The 20847-nt window shown below is 39.6% G+C and overlaps 2 protein-coding genes across 4 annotated transcripts in view; one reads left to right on the forward strand and one right to left on the reverse strand.

Moving 5' to 3' along the window:
- Positions 1-14965, reverse strand: part of ZEB1 (zinc finger E-box binding homeobox 1) — a 181430-nt gene extending 166465 nt beyond the window's left edge. For 2 of the 3 annotated variants that reach the window (XM_055334529.1, XM_055334528.1), the window contains exon 1: positions 14886-14965. In XM_055334529.1, the coding sequence (XP_055190504.1) occupies positions 14886-14943 (58 nt within the window). In that variant the 5' untranslated portion in view covers positions 14944-14965. Of the gene's footprint in view, positions 1-12573; positions 13015-14885 lie in introns of those variants that run through there. The other variant, XM_055334530.1, reaches the window with a different exon arrangement.
- The window catches only part of ZNF438 (zinc finger protein 438), a 410158-nt gene continuing 403817 nt past the window's right edge, over positions 14507-20847 (forward strand). Inside the window, exon 1 of the mRNA XM_055334535.1 lies at positions 14507-14641. The gene's annotated coding sequence lies outside the window, so the exon portion shown is untranslated. The remainder of the gene's footprint in view (positions 14642-20847) is intronic.

Genomic DNA, 20847 nt, shown 5'->3' on the forward strand with positions numbered 1-20847 from the left:
ACAGTAAGATATAAATTACTAGTGAAATGAAGTTAAGTTTTAAAGTTTAGATTAAAAAACACTCAGAATATAACTACAGAACACAAAAGCCCCTTACCATATAAATTATGTCACATGTGAAATATTAAGAAAAATGGTGTATAAATAAGGCATTTTTTTAAATAAGGCATTTTTATATAAATATTATTAACTTAGAGACTGAAACATGATAAAGTCTATTTTCTCAGCAACTGGACTAAAAAAAGGCGCTGTCTTTAATCTGTACATCTTGTAGCATATAGTGTAACTTGCAGAAAAGTTCAATTTTTTTTTTTGTTCAATAAGAAAAACTTCTATTAGGCCTATAGCTAGTTTAGATTAGAAACACTCAGGTAAGTGTTTTATTTTATTTGGAATGTGAAGTTTTGTGGATGGCCAGTTATTTAAATGCAAACAATAAAATATCCAGCTTATTTATCAGCCTAATGTATCACAGGCGGTCAGGTACTGGGATCGTGCCAGCTAAAAGAATGGCAAAGATTATCTAACTGTATTTTATTAAATATCTGGAATAAAAAACTGATATCAAAGCACATGTAATAGCTTCTACAAGATGGGAAGTTCTACACAGAATCATTAATAAGTGCCAGAAATAACCCAAAAATTTATCTAGTAATAATAAACTCAAAGGATTTTTACATGTTTGAAGAACCATCATTAATGACAGTAAAACTAACACATCTATATAAGCTGTGATTTAATGACTGGGAAAGAGGAAAAATGAAAATGTAATTCCTCACAATAGTGTAGAGTTCAGAAATGCATAGCCAACTTGATGCACAGATTTTAGCAACCAACTATAACCAAGGCCACTTTTGCTTCTAGTAAAGGATGCTTTTTATTGTTACTGATGATGACAGAAGTGGTGTAGTGGCAGCACCATTTTAGAGCAATTACCACATAAATCTATTAACATTATAGTGTATATAAGCAAAAATTCAGGAAAGCAGGACAAATCAGCTTTTACTTTAACAGGTTTTTCCCCACTTTTAGTAAAGCATGTACTCTTGAATTTTTAATCACTTAAAATTTAATACATAAGTTTTAAAGAACTTAAAGTTCTTTAAGTTCAAAGAAAACATAAGTTTTCTTTCTTTAGAAAGAAAATAAAATGATGAGCTATATATTTACATTCAAGTCACTCCTACTTTAAGATCTTTGGAAATTCCTCAACACTTTCAAGACAGAATCCAGTCATGGCAACATAAAGCTTGTTTTTTCTTCTCATTTTCTTCCTATCTAATTCTCTAGCCTCGTGTTTAGCTTTTCCTCCACTCACCCTACAGAGTTCAACCAAACGTGTAACTTGCAGGTCCCACATTATGTGTATGTGTGTGTCTCACGTACTTGTACACAATCTATTCCCCTACCTAGAGTAATATTTTCCACATTTTTACTAAGATAACCCACACACATCCTTTAAGATTTGGCTAGCCCCTCTATGTGCAGGCATGCACTTGTGTCTCATGTGCTTTTACACATTCTACTCCCCTACCTGGAGTAATATTTTCCACATTTTTGTGAAAATAACCCACACACATCTTTTAAGATTTGGCCATCCCCTCTATGCATATGGGATAGAATATCACAAGTTACCAATATATACAGTAAAGGTTTGTTTCTCTGTGGTTTTCCCCCCCTCTAGTATGCTGTAAGCTCTTTAAGTCAAGAAATTATATTTTTCATCTTCAGAGTCTCAGTGCCTAACACACAGTAATCCATCATATTCATTCTACAGATGAACAGACTTAGGCCAATTAATAGCAAATTTAGTATTAGACTCAGACTTCTATCTAAGACTTCTCCTAGTTCAATGCTCTTTCCATAAATGCACCTACAGATACTAGATCAGAAGGAATTGGGTCACTAATGTCTAGAATGTTCAAGGCAGATCCAGAGCTAAATGGAGTATAGAAATGTGAGTGCTTTAAAAACAAAAATAAAACACAAGTTAGTTATGACAGATTTTCAAGGAATAGCAATAGGTGATAAAAATAAATAGAAAAGTCAGATAGAAAAATAGTCTTAAAAGTAAGAATTATGTGGGAGCTATTTCAGTGACATGTACACTTTACCCATAAATATGAATAAGTAAATAAATGCATCTGTAATCAACTCATCAAAGTTCAAAGGAACTAAAATAAACCTTTTTCTCTTTGACCATAACAAAATGAGGGGTAAAGTCAGTAACTAAAAATTAATAAGATCAAGCATTTATGTCAAGGTAATTGGCATAATAATTTGTGCCAAGAAAAATCACCAATTTAAGAAGAAAGGATTGCAAAGGGATGAGACAAAGCATTTTTGAAGAAGTATCCTGTCCACCTTTCAAAATATACCAGAAAATATAATATAGGGGAAAAAGGAAATAGAGTTCAGGTAGAAGAAACAGAAGTATATTCAAATGCATGGAAGGAAAAATAGGAATCTATAGTTAAAAGGAGTGGGGGGGGGAGTGGTCAGCAGACAGAAGAAATAGCAGGGATAGGATCATAAATCTGAGCCTTGTATGTCATGGAAAGAATCTTGGTTTTATCCAGCAAGTTACTAAAGATTCAGGGAAGGCATTTGATTAGGAGAAGGACTAAATCAGTTGTTTTTTCTACAAAGATAATTTTTGCACGGCACCTGCATGGCAAAGAAGAGTAGGGACAAACAATAAGCCAGTGTAAGAGTTTGCATAAGAAATGAGGATCCTAAACCAACAGAGATAGAAATGAAGAGGAAAAGACTGATTTGAAAGACATTCAGAATACAGAACTGACAGATTTGGTGATCATCACAATATGGGAGGGAAGGTAAACCCCTAGTTTTTAACTTGAGTGTAATACATTGGCAGTGGCACTAACAAGATCATAAATGATAAGGAAATTGTTAAGACTTGGTGGGAAATAAATTAGTTTAACTTTGGACTTGTGAAACTTGACAGTCCTGTGGGATACATAGATGAAGTTGTACAGACAACTGTATATATATTTGGAACTCAATCTAGTTTTGGGCAAGAGATAAAGATTTTGAAAACATGAGCATATAGGTGGTAGCTAAAACTAAAAGAACTGGGTCAGACTTCTAGGTAGGATGTGTTGAGTGAGAAGAGAAGCAGCCCTGGGCAATGCCAAAGAGAAAGAGGCTCTAGGAAAGATGAATGGAAAAAAATGAGAATTTAAGAAAAGAGTAAAAATGTAGAAGTTAAGGAAGTAAAACTTTCCAGGAAAGTCAACAATAATAAATATACAGAACTCAAGTAAGAGAAAGGTTGAGAAAGGCTGACAGGATTTGAAGTTCACTGGAGACCTTTACTACGTATTGCAGCTTCAGTGCAACAGTAGGGTGGAATCCTTATGCTAGAAACATAAAAGTGGTTAATGAGATGTTATTTTCAAATGTATAAAATTATGTCCCTTAATGAATTCAAGATAAATGTAGGTTTGAACAAATTCCTAAGTAAAGATAAAAGCTATGGCATGCAAAGAAGAGTTGGTATAATGCTAAACTCATTAAAACTGTGTAGGGAATAAGAGACCATGAAGATAACATTCTCTACAGGCACTCTCTTGGAGAATCTTTCTCTGAAATGCTAGCTTACTCAATGCTAAGACATTACTTATGTCTCTGTGAATCAAAAATGTGTCAAGGACATGAAAATTTCTGAAAATGCCATTGCTCTCAGTTCAAAAATGCATAAAACCAGGAAAGCAGGATTTGCGTTTCTCTACAATCTTGAGGTCTGGTTCTCAGCTGGGTCCTGAAAAGTATTTTTTTAAATATTCAAATAGAATTCTCACACAAAACTTTGATTAGTAAGGCCAAGGTTTAACCTCCTGCAAACTATTCAGAGCTACCTCAGACAGGCTTGTAGATGAAAGATCAAACCTGGTTAAGACAAAAATTAACCTGCAATGGATCATAGGTGTAAATGTTAAAGTCATAAACTTTTAAAAACACGACGGAAAAAAATCTTGGAATGAGCAAAGATTTTTTACAACACAAAAATCACAAAGGCCTAAGAGAATAGAATTATAAATTGGACTTCATCAAAATTTAAAACTTTTGCACTTTGAAGATACCATTAAGAAAATCAAAAGATAAGCCACAGAAAGGCAGAAAACATTTTAAACACTTATATCCAAAAAAAGAACTTGGATCCAGAATACATAAAGAACTCTTAAACCTTAATAATAGAAAGATAAGCAACCCAATTAAAAATGGGCAAATGAATGAAACAGACACTTCACAAAAGAAAATACACACATAAATACATAGTAAGTACATCAAAAAAATACTCAAATATAATTATAGTGAAGTCCAAATTAAAAACAAAAGAATACCATGACATACCTATTAGAATAGCTAAAGTTAAAAACATGTACAAAAGTCTGTAAGGATTGGAACTAGAACTTTCATAAATTGGCGGTTTCTTACAAAGTCAAACATATACTTACTATGTGACCCAGCAATTCAAATCTTGGGTATTTACCCAAAAGAAATATAAGCATATATCCATATGAAAATTTGTATGTAAATGTTCACAGCAGCTTTACTCTCTCTATACTAAAAATCAGAAACAACCCAAATACTTTCCCATTGTAGGTGAATGAATAAACAAATTATGATACATTCATTCAACAGAATACTACTTGGCAATACAAAAAGAAAGAACTACCGGACTCATGTAGTAACATGTATGAATCTTGAAAATATCACTTGAGCAAAAGAAGGCAGACAAAAGAGTACATACTCTATGATTCCATTTATAGGAAACTCTAGAAAGAGTAAATCTAATCCCCACTCATCAAAAACAGATCACTGACTGCTTGGGCTAGACTGTGGAAGACTGACTGAGACGAGGTGTAAGAGAAATTTTTGGGTGATGGAAATGTTCTATAGCTTAACTGTGGTGGTGGTTACACACACGTGTAAGTATGTGGAGAGTCGTCAAAATGTACATGCATAATGACGTATGTAAATTATACCTCAATAAGGTTTATTCACACACACACAAAATGGTACAAGTTTAGCTTTTGTCTTAGGACTGCTCTGATCTATACCACAAGCACATAACTATGTATTAAAAAAGAAGACATACAATCATCTGCTTAAAAATACTCTCAGCTAAATGAATGAATCTGTGTGAAAATCTGTGGACTCCACACTCCTTAGGGCATTCAAATATGGAACATAAAGTTTAGCTTTCTTGGGCCTGGGTTCTTTGTTTTATGAAACAGAATAGCATGGGGACATTATCCTTAAAGTCCATGTAAATATTACAAATAAAAGTAATATGGTAAGGACTCCCTCAATATAATACCCCTTAAAGAGTCCAAGGCAGCCTTCCTCAAGCTGAAAGATGTATCACAAATAGCATTAACATACCATTTTCTGTTACTCATTTAACAAAAAGTCTTGTCCTTAAGGCCAGAACAGCTAAGCAATGTTTAAGGTCAAAGCTTAGAAACAATGAATAAATTTTATAACTACATCTTTTTAGACTGAAGTTATATCAGAGTTAATACTAGACAAAAGAATAAGAATGTCAGTTGATGGAAGATATATTTAAACCAAATAAACTTGGGAATCCCTGGGTGGCTCAGCGTGGCCCAGGGCATGATCCTGGAGTCCCGGGATCGAGTCCTCCCTGCATGGAGTCTGCTTCTCCCTCTGCCTGTGTCTCTGCCTCTCTGTGTGTGTCTCTCATGAATAAATAAATAAAATCTTAAAAAAAAAACATAATCAAATGTAAGTAAAATTTTAAACAAATACATACAAAGCACAGTGCTTGATACTTTTCTCATTTAGCCTTCCCACCTCTGAGATTATCATACCCATTTTACACACGGGGAAACTCAGGCATAGGGAGACTAACTTGACCAGGAGACTCAGCTAGCAAACTACAGAATAACCCAAACTCTTAACCACTCTGCTTCTCTTAAGAAAGAAATGATAAAGAAAAAAGGAAATCCTATATCCAAAAGGTGAACTCCAGATGCATTAAAGACTTAAACATGAAAGGTAAAATTACAGAACTATTAGAAGAAAACATAGGAAAATATCTTTGTAACTTGTAGATCAGGAAGGACTTTTTTTTTTTTAAAGATTTTATTTATTTATTCATGAGAGACACACAGAGAGAGGCAGAGACACAGGCAGAGGGAAAAGCAGGCTCCATGCAGGAAGCCTGACGCAGGACTTGATCCCGGGACTCCGGGATCACACCCTGAGCCAAAGGCAGACGCTCAACTGCTGAGCCACCCAGGCGTCTCGATCAGGAAGGACTTTTGACTGCCTACAAAGTAAAAAATGTTAGGCACATTAAAATTAAGAATTTGTGTACCATAGTCAAAGTCAACACATGACTGACAGACTGGAAAGATATCTGCCTTATCTAAAACCACCAAGGGATTATTATTTCAGAGGATTCTGGGAAATCAACCAAAAAATGGAAACCCAGCCAAAATGAAGGGCAAACTGTATGAATAGGCCAGATATGGAAAGGGAAACTCAAACAACTAGCAAGGATATGAAGAAATGATCAACCTCCCTGGTAAACAGAGAAACATATATTATAGCAACCATAAGATTCCATTTAACTGTTAAATTACTAAAATGTAAGATGTTCTACAATACCAAATGCTAGCAAAACTGGGAAAAACATAAAAATTCGTATACGTTTTTGGTGACGGTAAACACTGGTGTAGCCATTTCAGAAATAATCTGGCATAATTTAGTGATATTAAATATGTGACTAACCTATAACATAGAATACCACACCTGGATATGTATACCCAGAGAAGTTTTTCCACAGCTGTTAGCAACACGTATGAAGATGTTTATTACAGAATAATTTGTACTCAAGAGTTGGAATCAACCTGGGCATCTATCATTAGGGGGAATGATAATCTGTGCTACATGCAAACCATGAAATATTGCTTAGTTAGAATCAATGAATTAAATGTACATAGAGCAATATGAACAGAAGAAAGTAAAATATATATCAAAATATATAGATGTAAAACATACAAATAACAACATTACTTTCCAAGGATAGAGACATAACAAAGAATATATATAAAACATACTAGATTGGGTACAAGTGAGGGTTGGGAAGGAGTTGAGATGGGGAATGAAGAGTAAAAATTATAATCCAAATAATGAGGGTATGCCTCTAAGAAAAACTAACCTGAAATGTTTTAAATGATATAGTTAGGCCAACTATTGAATTTGATAAGTTTATGCAAATGGTTAAGAAATTCGCTTTTCTGGGATGATTGAACATTCCTTACAATACATCTTGGTTTTAACCATGATAAATTTGAAAATTCATGGCGTATAGTTCTTCCTTGTTGCCATCATAGATAAACATGTCCAAATGTTCTAATAAAAGGAATACTGAGCTATGAACCCGAAAAGCTGTTAGTTTAGTCCAAGGTAACTACTAAAAGGAACCTGGCAAAGTCATTTACCTCCCTGAATGTTTGCTTACCTGAAAAAATAAATTTGAATGATTCTCCAAATCTCTCCAGCTCCAAAATTATTTCATTCATTTTCCTAATTAATATTTATTCATATAAAATTATTTTCTCTCTCCCCAACTGTTTACCTCTACCCCCACCAAAACAGTAACAGAAACAAACAAAACAAACAAAAAGAGATTTAGAAAAGAGATGTAGCAATAGAAGTGAATAGCAACTTAGCTTTTTAAGTTAGAAAGAAGAAAACACTGAAGAAATACAGTGATTTTCACAGCCTTTTCAAGTATCTATGGCAGAGTATTTCATTCCAAGTTCAGACAATCTACTCCCTGAAAGATTTACCACATGTCACTATTACCTCTTCTAAAACCTAAGTTAAAGTCTCTCATGGAATTTCTACTTGAAGGCCCTAAACTTCAGCTTATCTGTATCAGTTCTCAGATTTAAAAAAAAAAAAATGAGATCTCTAAAGACCCCTTCTATTTTAAACACGTAAAATTCCAAAAGAAAAATGAATTTTTAATTAACAAACTAGTCACACTCTGAGCAGTTAACAAATAACCAAGCATTCAATTAGAAATGAGGATTAAATGGGGGGAAAGACCTTAAGAATAAGGAAAATCAGAATATACCATAAATTGGTGACCGTGAATAGTAACTGAGATATCTAAAAAATAATAGTATCACATATTATAAAAAGAAAATTAAACAGAGTATTAAAAATAACTAAAAACCAAAATTAAGATAGTTATTCCAAATTTCAAATACATAAAATTTGAAATTATATTTTAAAGGGGAAAAGAGAAGACTTGAAATTTCTTATAATACAACAATATACACGAGGAATTGACATCATTCTTGTATTTATCTCCCATTCACATTTAATTTTAAATACGGATGGGAAAGAGGGGTGGGGAATGGGAATTAAGAGGTCACAAAACATCTGTTACTAATAATTCCAGCACAGATGTAGTTGTTACTGCAGAAGAGATGACGAAGTTGTTCCCAGGCTGCCATACCATAAGGTATGATGGCTCCTACCAACAGCCATAGTTATACTCAAACTCCATGTATCAAATCTCAATAAATATGTAAAGTTAATTATGAGGGGAATTGTCTATATGGACAGATACATGCAATCTCTATAAATATAGTAGGCACGTATTAAATAACAGAAAGATGTTTGAAGAAATAAATGAGATAAAAATAACTTCTAGGAGAATGAACAATTTGGTAACATTTCACAGCTAGAATACATGTGTAGACTTAAACTTGGTTGTTTTTGCTCCACCTTTTGGCATCTTTTCCAATTTATCGACACCTAAATGATATACTTCAAAAGAGGTTTTAACAAAATTAACAAAGCGAGTTCTAAATATTAATTTTTTTCTCTGAAAATAATAAGGGAGATTTTACTTATTAGAGAACACTTTTATATTTAAGTGTTATGGAATATTGCCATATTTTCAAGCAACCAGTTCCATATTAACCAGCAGCATAGCCCACCTGCCTGAATGTTAAAAATCTAGACCTGCTCACACACACACTGAAAACTTTCATTAGTTAAAATTGATATCCTAGGCATGCTGCCTTTAGGAAAACAGTTCTGAAAATACTATACCATCCAAAGGAAAGATTATTTCCTAAAGTAATACCTATGGGATAGTTTACATTTTAACCAGGGTTACTAAAAACTTGTTCTGTTAGGTGTATACCCATTAATCTTCTTTCAACTCACATCTAGTTTAATATTTTACAAGTAATATGTATAAAATATAGCCTTCTAAAAAGCTTTTTTTGAAAATATTTTATTTCCTAACCAAGGTACTTTTCTAGTTTATGATTTATAAAATTTTCTTTTAACAACTATCACTTTCATTCTAGTTTCTAGCTCTATTAGGAACAGATATTTCGCCATAAATTAGTGATCATGCCACAAACATTAAGAAACCTTTTCCAATACCAAATGTTATTCTACAATTTCATCAAGTCCTCTAACCTTTCATTGAAGTTTTACATATTTAATGCACATCTTCTTCCAACATTTTCTCCTCTACTACAATTCAATACAGGTAGTTCAGAGTGGTTAACAATATAATTCCACATGATGTTGTATCTGTGTTTACATATGGCTCTAATCACATGCTTACAAGTAATTTATACAGGGGAAAGCAAAAAAAGAAAAAAAATCACAATTATGAGAAATAATTGTTATTTTTAAGGTATCATTCCCAATGTTATTGAACTTTCTCACTTCTCAACACATGATTCAGAGCAACTACAACTGCAAACAGAGGGTATAGACTTTCAAAAATACTATTAATTAGAGAAAGAAAAAAAGTAAGAACAAAATATTCCATATTCTTTTACCTAAGGCTCATCTTAACAAATGACTGATGCTTTCAATTTGTAAGATGCTTTATGTTTTGCTCCATGCCACAATCATGTATGTTATGGCTTTGTGGTAAACTTCTTCAGTTCATAAAAGTAGTAAGTGAATCACACCTATTTACTACCGAGCTCTAGGAATTAGGTGAACACCAAATTCAAGAAACACCTGTCAGGAAATGTAAAACTATATTTATACACACACTCTCTTTCTCTTTCTCTCTCGAAAAACCATGACACCCTAAAATGAGAAATTCACACAAGCTTACCTGATAATTCAGGTAATTCCTACTTTAATTCAAGATAAACAGTACTACTATTGCATTATGAGATTGCTATTGGTATATTTATAGAAACACCATTAAAAATAATTAGGGAAATAAATATGTGTAACATTTGACCTAACAAAAGCCTTCCAAAAGTTTACACTTATATTAGTGTAATTGTATGAACACACACCAAAAAGATATTACTAAATACATTAAGTCTCATGCAGTTATATATATTGAAAGTTATGCCAATTTACAGTTGTTTGAAAAGAATTTCTGAATACAAACATACACTAATTATCAAACTACAGACATTTTTTGCTGCATTTAAAACACCAAAGCAAAATTATATTTCTCAATTTACAACTGATAAATGTAAAATTTATACTCTACCTACTTCTGATTCTTAACTAGAAGGGAAAGGAAAAGATAAAATCTAAAAATCACTACCATCTGAGTGACTGCTGGTTAACACCTTATTTAGTAGTTGTCTGCCCAATCCATGTATAGTTTAAGTTATGGAAAAATAATTAGTATTAACAATCAATTAATTGCAACCTTTCTTAACCATATTTAACAGCTTACATCTTTTAACATCTAAGATATATGTTTTCAGGGAATCTTACAAAAATAAAAAGGTTTAAAAGTATAGTAAATACGCTAAATAAATAGGGGCCAATCATTACATGTTCTTTTCCAAATATAACATAAAACCAAATTTAAAAAAAAAACCTGGACTATAATACAACTGGACTAAAATACGACTAAATTGATAGAAATATTAACCTCAGTATTTAAAAAGCTCAAATTTATAAAACTGTTCAAGTTAAAACATTCCTACTTCTTTCTATCTTAGCAGACTAGAAAACGCTTATGCCTAATTTACCCAGGGCTAGTTTTCAGTAACACTAAGACCCAAAATTACACCAAAGGTCCCTATTAATGTAGAGGTCCCAATCAACAGGAGATAGACTTATGGTGCTGCTACACCAATAATCATTTTTGTTAGCATCCTCTACTGGCGGCTTCCAATGACAGCAAGTGGAAATGGTGCAAATGACAGAAAAATATGTACCTGCTATTCTATCTAAAGTAAATTAATCAGCATGTGGTCATTAGCAGCTAGAGCACATTTCTCTCCCTGCCCCCCTCCCCAATGTATATATATACATACATATGAAAACCACACACAGAGTGAAGTGGAAAATTAGAAGACATATTTTTAAAATACAACAAAGCATTATTACATTACAAATGGTAAAAATCAATTTTACGCAATTCTAATGCCACTCCTTTATAGATAACTCACATCATCACCATAAAGTTACCACCTAAGGTTTGATGCTTGGTCAAACCTTGCTCAACTGGTTTACCCCTGTTAAGTTACATTACTTGATTCTCCTATTAATATCCTACTTCGAAGATATATTCCAGAAGGGAAATTAAAATGTTTTACTGGAGGCTTAGCAGTAAAATCTGCATATCTTATTTTTAAATGAACAAAAAATTATTTACATATAAATAACAACATAAAGTATCCCTGGGACTGTTGCCCACTGTACACATCATTTATTCCCTCATTAAAAAGATTTAAGAGTTAACATTTTTCATGCAATTCTCTCCAAAAAATAACTGCAACTTAAATCTGACTGCGTTGCTAAGAAATATTTAACCAGCACCTATTCTGAGGTTTCACGACACAACGGCATATAACTTCATTTTTAATTTGCAAATTATAAGGTTCAATCAAATAGCATGGCTGTAATCACCGGCAATGGATGAAATGCATTTGAGAACAAAAAGAAATACAAGGACAGAGCCAAAAGTGATGAAAATGGAAGATACCTGTAGTAGTATGGTGCTATCTTAAACACCTTTTGTTTTCTGTGAGTAATGCAGACTGCAGACAAGACATTTTGTGCTAAATAGCCCAAATCTGTTTTTCTAATATTAAACACAAAGGAAAAACACTGACAGCAAGCATGGTAAATAAATCCCTCCCTTGAGAATGAAAGCAGCAGACAGGAGGGGGCTGACATACATGCAGGAGAAAACTAAACACCATCTTTTTTCTACCTGCACAAGTTGCCATTTGCTGCAGCGATCGACAACCTCTTTTTCCTGTTGATTTCAAGTACCTTTCAGGATAGCTTTTTTTCCCCTTAAGTCATCTGTTGATATGCCTTATGAGTGTAATATTCACATCACGGGATCTTTAGGAGAAAAATCCATTCTTTCCTGTTCAGGTAAACATGTTTACAGCAGCTGCACAGACGCTGGGTGGTTCAGACTCACATGTCACACACATGTCGTCAGCAACAAGAAAAGCCCCTTTCTCTGGCGATGAACATTTTAAATAAGGTAAAAAAAAAAAAAAAAAACGAGCAGCCCTTTCCGAACCAACTTACCTTTCATAAAGCCACATCAGCAACAGTGGCAACAGCTCAATACAGCACACAATTTGACGCTAAAACAGGAAATTAAGATTGCAATAGCCTATGCTCCGCTCCTTGCTGTAACAAGTCATCTCTCCACAATGACGATACCAAATATCAGTTATCAGTCATCATCAACAGACGTCTTTAAAATGCAAACGTTTATTCGAAGAACTAAAATCATTCACCAACGCAGTGATTTCAATGTCGGCTCAAATACATCAAAAATATTTTTTACGATTGGAAGGAAACATCTTGAAACAGCTTAAAATCTTCGGATCTGCTTCTAGACAGGAAATCCCACACAAAAATCTAAAATTGCCAGGGAAGGTCACAAAATACAAACCCTCGCGTTTCGCATCCCAGAGCGGAGGGAGGAAAGCAGCCCAGGAGCGGGGGTGGGGCGGGGGGAGTGCGAGAGAGTTTGTACTGAAACACGAATTTCCTCATTTTCTGGAAGAAACAGCGATCCCATCATAGGCGCATTAATTTCCCTACAGTTAAAAACTCGTCTTAAAAATCCCGTGGGCAGCCTCAGGAGCCCCCGGGTCCGACATGCGCGTGTAATTCCTTATATAGCCTCGGCGCGGCCAGCGGCGGGCCGGTGCCGCCCATATTATACAAACAGGTACCGGGCGGCGAGGACCTCGCCCGCGCCCCGCGCCCCGCGGCCCGCGGCCCCGCGGCCCCGCGGCCCCCGGTCTCGCCCCGCTCGCCACAGGAACTGTCCAGACAATACCAGTCAGCAGACATGTCGCTGCCGCACAAGACGGAGGCAAAGCACAGAATCGCCCCCGAGATAAGCAGAAATAGAATCAACTTACAACGTCTCCCCAAACTGGACGAGGCGACTGTGCAACAACCACCACATGTCCGGGTCTCGCTGTCTCTTATTTAAGTCCGAAGTCAGGCCGAGGGGTGCGTGCGGCCCCGGCACCGCGGCGCCCATCAATACTCCCCGCAGCCGCGGCGAGGGCAGCGGACCCGCGCGTCCGTCCGTCCGTCCGCCCGTCCGTCCGCCCGCCCCTCCCCCACCCTCCTTCCACCCGAGACCGAGCGCCATCCCAGCTCCATTATCCGGCTTCAGCGCTCCGTGCGTCCGGCCCAGGTAACAACTTCCCCAAAAACCGAAAGAGAACAGCGAGGCGTTCGCACGGAGCCCCGTCCCGGCGCCGGGCAGGAGTGTCCCCCGGGGACGGGGATCTGCCTGCGGTGCTTCCCGGCCCCCAAGACCAGGTAACAAGTCCACAAACACGCCCGCCGCCAGCTCGCCGCCATCCACGCCACGCGGCTCCCACGGCGGCAAGTGGGTGCCCGCTCGCGCCGCGGCCGCCCCGCCGCCCGCCTGCTCCCCCGCGGGGCTCGGCTCCGGGTGCCGGGCCCGGGCCCGGGACACGGGGGCCGGAGGCGCGGGGAGGAGGGGCGCTCCAGGGACCCGTCCGCCCGCGCGCCTCGCCGGCCGCTCACAACTTTACCGCCGCCGGCCGAACCCCGTCCGCCGGTCCGCCCGCCCGTCCGCCCGCCCGTCCGCCCGCCGCGCGCCCCGCCGGCGCCCGCGCACACGCGCGCACGGACGACACGCAGCCCCCCTCCGCCGCCGCCGCCCGCCCGCCGCCCGCCCGCCGCCCGCCCGCCCTCCGCGCGCCCGCAGCCCGCCCGGCCCGGCCCGGCCCGGCCCGGCCCGAGCCGGGGGCCCGAGCGACGCCGCCGGCCGGGGCCGGGGCCGGGGCCGGGGCCGGGGCCGGGGCCGGGGCGCGGAAGCCACTCTGCAAGGGCAGCACCGGCCACAAGTTTGTTCCGCGGCTCCCGAGGGCCTCCGCGCCGAGGGAGAATAACGCGGAGGGGGCTGAGAGGAGGGGGAGAGGGGAGGCGCCGAGGGGCGAAGAGTGGGGAAAAGTGCGAAAAGAAGCAACAGCCGCTCCACCCGGGACCAGAAAAGTGGCGGCCGCGTCCCGGCCGCCCGCCCTGCGCCGGGGATGCGGCGGCTAACGGTCCAGGCGGCGGCAGGGGCGGCAGGAGCCGCTAGGCGGAGAGAGACCAGGTAAGAGACATAACGGTTCAGGGAGAGCGAGCGGCCGCGGCGCGGCTCCGGCAGCGGCGGCGGCGGCGGCGGCGGCGGCGGCGGCGGAGGGGGGCACAGAGCACTACTTTCTACTTTCCCACTCCACTTTGCCCGTCCCTGCCCCGGCCGCCCCCAGCCCGGCTCGCCCCCCTCGCCCCCGGGGGCGCCCCGGCTGCCCGGCTCCCCCTGACTCCGCCGCTCCCCGGTCCCCTCCGCCACTCACCGTTATTGCGCCGCGGGTTCGCCTGCTTTCTGCGCTTACACCTGGGGCCATCCGCCATGATCCTCTCGCTTGTGTCTAAATGCTCGAGTCACCTCCTCCCCCTCCCTCCCCCTTCCCCCCCCACCCCTCCGCCTCCACCCCTCCCCCCTCCCCACCGCACCTGGTTTACGACACTCGCGGCTTTACGACATCACCTTCCTAACACCTAGAGCCGCTCGCTCTACGGCCGGAACCTTGTTGCTAGGAGAGGACGGTTTGCGGCAACCGTAGAAGCAGCTGAGTTTGAATTGAGGGGAGAGGGAAAAGTTTCCTTCAGGTGTTGGGGGACCGGGGAGGGAGCGTTGGGAGGCTGTGGGGACGTGGTCAGAAGGGTGGCGGGCAGTCCGAGTGAGAAAGGTAAAGTAGGAGGCTCCGTGGCGCTGCCCCTCCGGGCTGGCCACACCCGCCGCGGCCGCCTGTGGTGCGGACGGGTCTGGCCGATCCCTTCGGGACCCTGTCCCCCCGCTCGGTCAAGGCTGGGCTCCGCGCCCGCGCAGCGAGTGCTCGCTCAGCGCACCGTGGGGCGCGGGAGTGGGCTGTGCCCCAGGCCACCGGGTGGTCCCCGGGGGTAGCGGGAGGGCAGGTGCGGGGAGCCCGGCGAGGGCTCGCGGCGTCACGAGGGAGGCTACCTGACCCGCACGCGGACGCTCGGTCCCCCCCCCCCCCGGGCCCCCCGAGCGAACCAGGGTGGGAAGGGACTTCGAGTAGAGAGAGCTCGAGCTGCACCGAAAGACAGGCGAGCAATTCCGCTTGCCGGCGACACCGGCGGTGAAGCGGAATGAATAATACGCACCCGGCCGCGGTCTCACTTCCTCCTGCGCCTGGGGCTCTCACCTGCTGTCACCTCGGCCGCCCCCGCCCCTCGGAGCGGACGGGGGCTGACAGATGTGGCCTCTGAAATGGACGGATTGTTGATCTTCTCTCCAGTCCCTGACTTTGTACAAGTTAGAAGATTTCTGAAATACCGTAGACCTGAACACTCCAAATCCCGAAAAAGTCAAGTTCTCGGTGTTCGGTAGGATTTAGCTTCCCTTCCTCCCCCCATCCCCCACGCCCCGTTCAGATGGGGAAATGTCTTTGGTAACAGCTTCATAGAACAAATGAGCTGTATTTCAAGTTGTAAATTAGGCATGTGAAAGTTACTGAGAAGGAGATGGAGGAAACTGAAAAGTGACGTGCAGCGTTACGGATAGCACAGTAAGTCGCCCAGCACGGTGCTGTCACGTAGTAGGTGCTCAACACGTTTATTGCGTCGATGATTTTTGCCATACCTATGGCGAGATTATGGTGTTGAAATCATCCTTTAAAACTCCAGCATTTTAGAAGATCCATTAATAATCTCTTCAAACCTTTCAACTGAAATGAATTTACATTTGAAGCCTGGTAATTTAAAATTAGAAAGTTTAATCCTGAATATAGATGAAATTCTCCCTTCCACATTTTCTTTGGCATTTTGAGAAGTGAATGCATTATTTATTAGGGCATGAAATGTGACTGTAAATTAAATATTCTTTGCTATACATTATGCCTATATATCTACTCATCCTCAGTGCTGAAACTAGACTCATTACTCTTAACGAGTACATTCAGTCCTCAATTTCCTTAATAATTCCCTGTTAACAAGTTGTGTATGTCAGAACCAGAACCATGTCCATGTTTTGCTTGCTTCAGGTGGTAATTTTTTCCTGCCTTCTAAAAGCTGTACAGTGTTCTTCAGTTGCTTTCTGAATCCAGCAGTTCCCCCACCACCACCACCACACAACTCTTTTTACAGGTACCCTGATTTCCAGTCCGGGAAAGCAAAACAAAACAACTTTGTACTTAGCACACACTACCTATTCCTGAACTTAGGAACTATTAATCATGTCCTTTTCTCTTTCTGAACCGTTTGTCCCATACCTCCCTAACTAAGCTTTGTTCAACATTCGTCTTCACCTTAAAATCAAAGAAACAGGGATCCCTGGGTGGCGCAGCGGTTTGGCGCCTGCCTTTGGCCCAGGGCACGATCCTGGAGACCCGGGATCGAATCCCACGTCGGGCTCCCGGTGCATGGAGCCTGCTTCTCCCTCTGCCTGTGTCTCTGCCCTCTCTCTCTCTTTCTCTCTCTCTCTCTCTCTCTCTCTCTGTGACTATCATAAATAAATAAAAATGTAAAAAAAATTTTATAAAAAATTAAAAAAATCAAAGAAACAAAGGGACAAGTAGGTAGTCATTGTCTTCCTTACTTAAATGGTTACTGGTTTAGTTAGCTTGGCCTGGATTTTTTCTGTACCCCCATCACCTAATGGAGTGCCTAGTTACATAGTACTTGCTAAGGGAAATATTTCTCAAATTAATATTCTTGATCTTTCCAATAGAAAGTGATTGTTTATCTGCCTTCATCACATTAGTTGTTAGGAACAGTTGAAATCATGGATATAAAGGCTGATTAGGGTCATTTATATCTTGCCTTATTTTGAAATTAATTGATGTTGATTTTAGTGTCTCCATAATGGTTTTCCCCAAATGATTAACTCACTTCTATGTTTTAAATATGCACAGGAAATATTGTTCTCCTAAATCTTCTAATATGAAATTTCAGGTTTGTAAAATCCTGGGATAATAATATATATTACAAATTGAATATTTGATTAATACATTTTGTTGACCGTCATATTCCCAAAATTATTGAAATCTAGACTGAAGAGAAAGCAGACAAAAGTAAATCTCAGGATAAAATTGCTGCTTTAAGCCTGAGCATGTGTAATGGTTGCTGCTTCTCTCTTAAAGAGGTGAAAAAAATCTTTAGAGTAAGTTTAGAAAAGTAAGAACTTTATTAAAATTTATCTTTACTTAGTCCATTACCTCAATTAAAAATTTAGGGCATTTAAATCAACCATGGTAGGGATACTAATAAGAATTTAACATGTAACTTACTGTTGATTTTAGTTATTAGGATGTCATTATGCAGTATATATTCAACATATATACTCCTAATTTAAGTGTAAATGTTAATATTCTGCTTCTAGTGTGCACTGGGATTGCATTTGCTGAAAGAGGTACTCTGCTAAAAATGGATTACAATCTTCTTTAAATATATAAAGAAAATGAAAATGGGTAGAATACTCAGTGCTGAATTTTTTTCTATAAATTTTTCATAAACCCTTTGCACCTGCTATATACTTTCCATGTAAGATCCATGTATAAGTTAGGATAAAATTTGACAAAATTATTTTGAGTTTAAGATGTAGATATTTCATGGTGTTCTGCATCAAGCATGTGATTTTCACATACTTCACTTCCTGAACACACTAGGAAGTATAACTTATAATATGATTCTATAATCTTCATCAAAATAAGTTGGTTTTCTTTGAAAGATAACATTAATTACACCAACTAACTTAATTACATTACCATGTAATTTTAATCTTAGAGCTTTGAAATGAAAAGAATAAATTTGATGCAGGTTTTCCATCAAAGTACAGAATTTAGAAGTCCCTTAATGTTGCCCCTCAGTCCTTTGCTTAATAGTGACTCTGGACATGGGGTTTGCAGTGAGACAAAAGAGGGCAATGGCGGTTTAACTGCTGCAGTTTGACCAAGTTCTACAGTTGCTGAGTCAGGAAGGAAACATGACTGCAGAGTGATCCAGAACCAACAGCTGCCTTAGGGACCCACACCAACTTTTCTAATAAAGTCTCCCAGGAGGTCATAATAGGGACAGATTTTTTTCTCCGAACCTCCATGTGGTTATATGATATATTGCACCATAAAATGATTTTTCCCTCTAGGGAATAAGGCTCCTAATATAAGTCAATGAAATGTTAACACACAGCACTTCTTATCTTGGCGGCATTTTTTTTTTCAGGAACATGTCTAATACAGAGTGATATAAGTATAAACAAATGTAGGAAAAGATGTTTGAAGTGTGTCAATGAACATCCGAAAACTAAATCTAATCTTTCCATAAAATCACAGTAATTAATATGACTGTTTTCAAATGTTGCCTTCATGAAAGTTAGTTAATACTTTCTAGTATTAATATCAGAACACAAATAACTTTTTTTTTGTTTACTTGACAACTATAGGTAGGTAAATTAGAGCAACACGCATATTCTGGATTTGAATGCATTTTAGGTATCTTATCAGAGATCTGGTCTTTTCCCCCTTTGTCTCCATATATGTTTTTTCTCCGACATCTTGGTTGGGTTTTTTTGTTTTGTTTTGTTTTTAGCAGCTGACTAGTTCTGCAACAGAGTATAGCTATTTTTTTGACCTATACTCCACAGATCCTGTTACAATCACTACCACTTTTCATTCCTTGGAGTATATTTATTTAAAATACTTGCAGTCAGTAACAGGTTTTAGATGTCGTACAGTTGTGTTAAAGTCACGTGAAAAGTTGGCAATAAGAAACACTATTCAAATATATCCACAACTTTAAGATTCCTGATCAGACCCTCCTCATTCCTTCTTATGCCTTTATTTCTAGAACACTCTCTTTATCCTAATTACATAAATAGATCACAGATTCTGCCCTTCTCAACTGTGTTATGTTTTAATCATTCTCTTCACCTTTGGATAGCCTAGGTCTAACACATCTATTTGGATCAGTTCCATTTCTCTTTGTTTTATTTTTTTATTTTATTTTTTTTTAATTTTTATTTATTTATGATAGTCACACACAGAGAGAGAGAGAGAGAGAGGCAGAGACAGAGGCAGAGGGAGAAGCAGGCTCCATGCACTGGGAGCCCGACGTGGGATGCGATCCCGAGTCTCCAGGATCGTGCCCTGGGCCAAAGGCAGGCGCCAAACCGCTGCGCCACCCAGGGATCCCCATTTCTCTCTTTGTTCAAAGTTTTTGAGTCATCCCAACTCTCTGAAATGCTTTGATTTCTCATAATTTGGTATTTCTCTGTCCCTCAAGGTCCATTCTCTGTATTTCTCTGTTCTTAGAGGCTGATTTTTATGGACCACAACACCCAGGCTCCTTTGCCCTCTGGTTTCTGTTTGGTTCCAGCCAATTTGGAGGCCTTGGCAAATGATCACAGGAAGGAAAGAGAGAGGTCAGGATATTTATTTCACCTCCCCCCCACCCCCACTCCCTCCTGCCTTTTTGTGGCTTTTGGCAGTAGCTTCATTCCTCTACCTAAGGCCATGGCTCTAGTCATACAACTCTGTCTCATGGCAACTGGTCTTGGCAAGTTCCAGAAGTTGCTTCCCTCTGTCCCTTCAGGCCTACGGATGGCAGTGGTGTCCTTGTGTTACAAGTCCTTGGGGACTTTATCCCTTATTGGTTCCCCTAACGCCAGCCCACATCTCTGTAAATAAGTCTTTTCATCAAGCTGTCTTACGTTTACCCTTTGAGTGTGCCATTTGTTTCCTGCTAGGTCCCTCAGTACTACACATGGGAGGGGGGGATGTATTTAGCCCTCTTTATCAACCAAGAATTCTATTTCTGTTGGTCACAACACTAAAGTTTGAATACCAAATAAATATGTCATTAATTGACCAAGTATATGCTCATATTATACTGTGTGTACATGCAAAATCTGGCAAATACTTAGAAATATGCCAGAGTCTATTACATAGTAATTATTCGGAGACTATTTGTAGAATGAAGGCCCCTGTGCTAATGATCTGAAATCTAGGAGATGCTACTTTTATATACTTAAGACATGAAGAGGAAAAGAAAATCACAATACCACAGTATTAAAGTAGAGATAGCTGGTTGTCTCAGCATATTTCTTCTACTTAATAATAATGGACTCCTCCCATGGCCACTTGAATGGTCTTTGCATGTATCTAGGTGCTACCATGCTACTCAGTTCTGACCAGTGAGCTTTAAGTGGAGGTGACATATGTGATATTGAGGAAGTCTGTCCTTCAAAGGGAGGTGGTTAACCTTTCTTTTCTTATTGGTTGCAATCAGATCTGCTAGCTA

Source organism: Nyctereutes procyonoides, unplaced genomic scaffold, assembly GCF_905146905.1.
Source record: "Nyctereutes procyonoides isolate TBG_1078 unplaced genomic scaffold, NYPRO_anot_genome, whole genome shotgun sequence".
Classification (NCBI taxonomy): Eukaryota; Metazoa; Chordata; class Mammalia; order Carnivora; family Canidae; genus Nyctereutes; species Nyctereutes procyonoides.